Source organism: Populus euphratica, unplaced genomic scaffold (assembly GCF_000495115.2).
Source record: "Populus euphratica unplaced genomic scaffold, PopEup_1.0 scaffold1223.1, whole genome shotgun sequence".
Taxonomy (NCBI): domain Eukaryota; kingdom Viridiplantae; phylum Streptophyta; class Magnoliopsida; order Malpighiales; family Salicaceae; genus Populus; species Populus euphratica.
In genome coordinates, this window is record NW_011501083.1 from 3,794 (window position 1) to 9,628 (window position 5,835).

The 5,835-nt window shown below is 36.0% G+C and overlaps 2 protein-coding genes across 2 annotated transcripts; both read right to left on the reverse strand.

Annotated features, from left to right (window-relative positions):
* Positions 1 to 232: 232 nt before the first annotated feature.
* On the reverse strand, positions 233 to 3,017 carry LOC105117210 (nucleosome assembly protein 1;2-like; the record flags this gene model as incomplete). Its single annotated transcript, XM_011014786.1, has 8 exons — positions 2,701 to 3,017; positions 2,444 to 2,536; positions 2,225 to 2,312; positions 2,054 to 2,115; positions 1,777 to 1,961; positions 1,505 to 1,685; positions 1,379 to 1,422; positions 233 to 1,286 (listed from the first exon to the last, which is right to left on the reverse strand). Coding segments are annotated over exons 1-8 (1,767 nt in total), but the record flags the coding sequence as incomplete, so codon positions are not given.
* Positions 3,018 to 3,130: 113 nt separating this feature from the next.
* On the reverse strand, positions 3,131 to 4,521 carry LOC105117209 (glyoxylate/succinic semialdehyde reductase 2, chloroplastic-like). Its single transcript, XM_011014785.1, has 5 exons — positions 4,512 to 4,521; positions 4,368 to 4,438; positions 4,206 to 4,278; positions 3,580 to 3,684; positions 3,131 to 3,505 (listed from the first exon to the last, which is right to left on the reverse strand). Exons 1-5 carry the CDS (start codon positions 4,518 to 4,520, stop codon positions 3,299 to 3,301), a joined length of 465 nt encoding a protein of 154 aa, XP_011013087.1. The 5' UTR covers position 4,521; the 3' UTR covers positions 3,131 to 3,298.
* Positions 4,522 to 5,835: the final 1,314 nt, after the last annotated feature.

Below are 5,835 nucleotides of genomic sequence, written 5' to 3' on the forward strand. Positions count from 1 at the left end.
GATGTCAGATATTTGTTCTTTTTCCTTTTGAAAAATTAATTTTTAATCAGTTGTCGTGATGTCGAACGTAACTCTTATAATCATTCTCCTCATCTTCAGCCTCATCATCATTATCATTTTCCTCCTCATCTTCATCATCATCATCATCATCGTCATCCTCCTCCTCCTTATAATCACTCTCCTCATCTTCATCCTCATCCTCCTCCTCCTCCTCCTCCTCCTCCTCCTCCTCATCATCATCATCATCATCATTGTCCTCCTCATCCCAATCATCATCTTTATCATGTTCAACCTCATCCTCCTCCTCATCATCATTATCAACCTTTTTTAGAACCCATTTTTGTTCCTTTTCCTCACCCTCACAATAGTCCTCTTTGATGTCCTTCTTCATACCTTGTTTTCTTTTCTCTTCTTGCTCAGCCTTCTTGTCACTTTCATTATCCTCGTTATCCCCATCATCATTCTTCTCATCTTCAGCATCATCTTCATCATTATCATCCTTGTTCAGACCCCATTTTCTCTCTTTTTTCTCATCATAGTACTCTTTGATGTCCTTCTTCACACCTTGTTTTCTTTTCTCTTCTTGCTTAGCCTTCTTGTCTCCTTCATTGTCCTCATTATCCCTATTATCATTCTCCTCATCTCTAGCCTCATCTTCATTGTTATCATCATCATCCTTGTTCAGACCCCATTTTCTCTCCTTTTCCTCGTCCCCATCCTCATCATGGTACTCTTTGATGTCCTTCTTCACACCTTGTTTTCTTTTCTCTTCTTGCTTAGCCTTCTTGTCGCTTTCGTTGTCCTCATTCTCCCTATTATCATTCTCCTCATCACTAGCCTCATCATCATCAACATTATTGTTATCATCATCCTTCTTCAGACCCCATTTCCTTTCATTTTCTTCACCTTCATCCTCATCATGGTCCTCTTTGATGTCCTTCTTCACACCTTGTTTTCTTTTCTCTTCTTGCTCAGCCTTCTTATCGCTTTCATTATCCTCCTCATCCCTATCATTATTCTCCTCATCTTTAGCCTCATCCTCATCATCATTCTTCTTCAAGCCCCATTTACTTTCATTTTTCTCTTCCTCATCCTCTTCATGGTCCTCTTTGATGTCCCTCACACCTTGTTTTGTTTTCTCTTCTTCCTCAATCTCAACTTCATCCTTATCCTCGTCATCATTATCATTTTCATCATAATCTATACCATCCAACTCATCATCCTTGATAACCTCTCCAGTAAACCATGACATGGCATGTGGAATGATTTTGTCCCGAATAATAATACTATCATCCACAAAAAACTTGTCCAAATCAGAGAAAAAGAGAGATGCACAGAATGGACACAATGAAGTTCACAGAAAGAATGTGAGACTTACCCTACATTGTAGTCCTGTTCTATCCGGTCCTGAAGTTCATCATACTGTGAACACAAGAGTCTAAGACATCAGTTAACATTTCAACAGTTACATTGTTTTCCTTGTACATAACGAAGCAGAACTTACAGCATCATCATCTCGGTCATCCTCATTCTCAAGGATCCGAGGAGGAGTAAAGAATGTGAAGAAACTTTCACTCTTCTTAATTGTTGTGATGGTTTTGGCAATCTTTGACCCCATTCTTGGTTTCTTCTTCACAATCACCTTCGTCGTCAAGCATTTCCCAGGAAACCATTCAATTTCCGTTCTAAAAAATCAAATGAAACATTATAAGAAGAAAAATTAGAAAGGAAGAGATTAAGAACTCTCAGCACAACAACATTAATTTAATTAACTACCCAATTGCTTGACTCAAAATAGGATCAGATTCATCAATTATGTGATAAGTCTTTGTCAGGACAGAATTTTTGAAGTAAGGACAAGGGTTGAAGTAAAACTCCAGCTCGAAACCCTCAGGATTTTGAAGTCTCGACCACTTGATATCTTTTATGAACTTTAGGGCTCCTTCATCTTGTCCCTTAATCTATTGCAAGAATCAATTGATAAATCACATTACACAGTGATCAATCCAAAAGGAAGAAATTTATGTTGCATATGTTTGCACGCCTTGCATACCTCCTCTGCTAGTACTTCATGAGTTTTCATTGCAGTGAGCCAGAATTCAGGCACTCCTTTCTCTGCATTGAAGAATACTATACTCTTAAGTTCAACGTAAGGCATTGCTTTCAAATACTCCATGGATGTTTGCCAAAAACAAGATAGACAGTTAAAAATATACGCTAATACCTTCTATAGCTTGATCCACTTTTATGCTGTCTAATTTAGCAGACATAACCCCGTCAACTTCTTTTAGACCATTCACAATCTCATATCTCTGCGCCGAGAGCCCATCAAAAACTTAAATTAATTACAGAAATACGGAACAAAAATTGTAATGCATGCTACCTCTGATTCAACATTCACGTAACACATGCAGAAGTATTAATGCGAAGACAATACACACACCTTAGTGTATAGTGGTTGATAAAGCTTGTTGTATTTAGCTTCTAATGCCCTTCTCTCCTCAAGAAACTGTGCTTCCAGCTCATCATGTTGGCTCTGCAGAATACATCAATTCGCGTATGTAATTAAGTATGTCATGATCATCTATATATGTAATAAAACTTAACAAAAATATTGAAAACTGGGCTATAAAATAACACAAGCTTATGAAAACATAAACAGCACAATATTTCTTGTAGAAAGTAGATAGATACACCAACCTGAAGAAGTCTGAGACACTCCACGTGTTTGCTGACCTTGGGAGACGATGACACCTTCATGTTACTCACACGGGAATGTTTGGGGGATGGGGAAATAGAAATAGCCTAGAAAAGGAGGGAAAGTGAGTTTAGTTTTCTCTTGTGAGGGAAGGAGATGTCGATGTGAGCTTACAGGTTTTCATTTATAAGTTGAGATAGTGATGCGTTTCTTGTTGTCTTGACTTTGGTATCTATCTGATGCTGTTAAGGAGTTCGAGCATACAGCCCATTGGAATCGATTTCAAGTTTAACTGTCACTCTGGAGTTTAGAATAGATTTCCACTTTAAGTAAAGTATAGATAGGATTCTTTTATCTTGTTTGGTGTTGTGCATTGTTTCTTTTATCAATTCTACCTCAAAAAATGAGTAGATTATAAATTACTCCTTGTGGTTTATTGCAATGAATTAGTCCATCAATTATTAATTATGGTAAATTCCTTGTTCAGAAACAATCAATAGTTCAGTTTAGGGACTACCCAGTTTTTTTCCCACAGACTTGTACTAACACAGAAAAAAGACCACAGGCTGGTGATGATGGCATACAAGAAAACTCGAGTTCTCAGGTACAAGCCTCTCCTTTGTAACCAGGAAAAAGACACACTAGTTTGCTCAGGATTGCACTTTTCCTTTCAGTCTTCATCACTGCTGAAAAATCACTATCGATAAGCCCGTGACTTTTTGCTACCTTGTATAGTTCATTTGCAGCTGCTGCAATTGGAGTGGGTTGGGAAACAGATTCTGCTAATTCCAGGGCAAGTCTCATGCCCTGAAACCATTGACTTCATTTTTTAGATGACGCGTTGATTTAAATAGTGTCTGCAATTTAGAATATCTACAAACCTTCTGCTGATGCTTTAAGGGAAAAGCAGTGGGGTATAGAGATTTGACCATTGATGGACCTTTCAGCGAATACATCGGCGCACTAATGGCAACCTCAGACACTACCTGCAATTTCACCTATGTAAGAAGATTCCTAAGAGGCTTCAATTGATGCCTTCAAAAACAACAAAATAAAATAAAAAAGATAACAGCATTCTATATACTAGAGGCTTTTAGTTTTACCAACAAAGACAAGGAAGAAGAGTGCACGCTTCAAGCCAGAACACCTAACAAATGAGGTCCATTTTGGATGTGCTCTTCCATTAAGTGCTGTTATTGAACAAGGGTGAAACACCTTGATTCATTTTGACCAAGGAATTTTAGTTAAGCGTCATTCAGAAACTCTCTCTCTCGTACACAAACAAACGCAGACGAAGAAATAAAAGACTGAAAATCAACGAGTTTCTTCATTTATTTTGCAGAGAACGGCAGAGCAATGATTATCATTGTGCATGTACAAATGAGATAGAAAGAACAAGAATAATCCAACAAAAAGTAAACAAGAGTATGAATTCAGTTAATCTTCATGGGGTTTGATGACAAGTGACACAACATAATCTAACAAGATTTTCTCTGTTCACAAATACCTCAACCAGTACATTTGGGTCCAGTCCTACTTTCTCGCTGAGAAGCAATCCTTCAGAAAAGGTTGCCATCATACTGCAAATTGTTGAAAACACCAGGTGTCACTATATAATCCAGCACAGAAGCAAAACAGAAAACAATTGACAAAAGGAACTCGGTAGAATCTGCCCATGATCATGTTGACAATAAGTTTCATTGCAGCCCCATTTCCGACTTCCCAAAGGTAAAATCTTGACTGGATGTTATAACAAAATCAATGTGAACAAAATAGTGTAATTAGTTTCCAGGAGAAAAATAGGATACAGTACCTTCCCCATGATTTATGAATGGATTGGAATCTTAGGCTGGTCCAGTTATTTATTCTAATTAAAAGAAATTTAACAGATTGGGATCTTAGATTTAGATTTATAGAGTTGAAAACAAAGGCTAAGGTTCAAGTTAAAAGGCATCTCTAGATTGAGATTCGAGTTTAACTGAGCTAAAGATAACATTTTAATTTTCATTAAAGGGGATCGTCGTATGAGGTCTCAGGTTGATTGAGATGAAGACAAATACCAAGGTTTTGGTTAAAAGGAAATCATCAAATAAGAATTTCAGGTTATCCGATTTGTTTTTTAGATTTTGATTCAGATTAAAAGGGATCGATAGATTAGAATCTCAAAGTGATCGGATTATTAGTTATGGTTAAAGGGAATTACTAGATTGAGATTTTAGATTGACCAAGCTGAAGAGAAAGATTAAGGTTCTAGTTTAAAAGGGTCTCTAGGTTGACCAAGTTAACAAAGTAAAGGTAACATTTTAATTCTAGTTAAAGGGGATCGCCAGATAAAATCTCAGGTTGACTGAGTTGAGGATAAACATCAAAGTTCTAGTTAAAAAAAAAAGTCTCTATTTTGATATTTTATATTAACTGAGTTGAATGCAATATTTTGATTCTAATTAGAGGGGATCGCTAGATGCGATCTCAAGTTAACTGAGTTGGAGACAAAAACCAAGGTTTTAGTTAAAAGGGATCTTAAGATTGAGATTTCAAGTTAATCGAGCTGAAGGTAACTTTTTTATTTTAGTTAAAGGAAATCGCCAGATTGAATCTCATATTAATCGAGTTATTGGTTCTAGTTAATGCGAATCACCAAATTAGGATAGCAGGTTAGTCAAGATGTTTCATATTTTGATTCTAATTAAAAGGGATCATCATATAAGATCTCAAGTTGACCAAGTTATTGGTCCTAGTTAAAAGGAATCGCCATGTTGAGATTTCAATTTAGTCGAGTTATTTTATATTTTTGTTCTAGTTAAAGGGGATTATCAAATTAATATTTTAGGTTTACTAAATATGATGATGACAAATTGGGATTTCATGACAACCAAGATGTATATAGTTTGATCGTAGTTTTGGTTGAAAGAGATTGCTGAGGAAAAATAGTATATTGTTTGATCATAGTTTTGGTTGAAAGAGATTGCTGAGAAAAAACAGAGTTTAAGTAAACTGAACTAGATGCTTTGAGAAGGTTAGTTTTTGAAAAAAAATTTGTTTGTCTTTACAAATTTACTATACAAAGTACTTAACAAATTTTTGGTCTGTAAGTATTGTAAAGATAGGATATTTGTTATTACCCAATTTTTTATTAT

Excerpts from the sequence above, each read along its gene's own strand:
- LOC105117209 (XM_011014785.1), bottom strand. Across the intron at positions 4,279-4,367 it reads GTCAACATGATCATGGGCAG|TATGATGGCAACCTTTTCTG; the intron begins ATTCTACCGAGT and ends AACAATTTGCAG. Across the intron at positions 3,506-3,579 it reads CCTTAAAGCATCAGCAGAAG|GGCATGAGACTTGCCCTGGA; the intron begins GTTTGTAGATAT and ends CAATGGTTTCAG.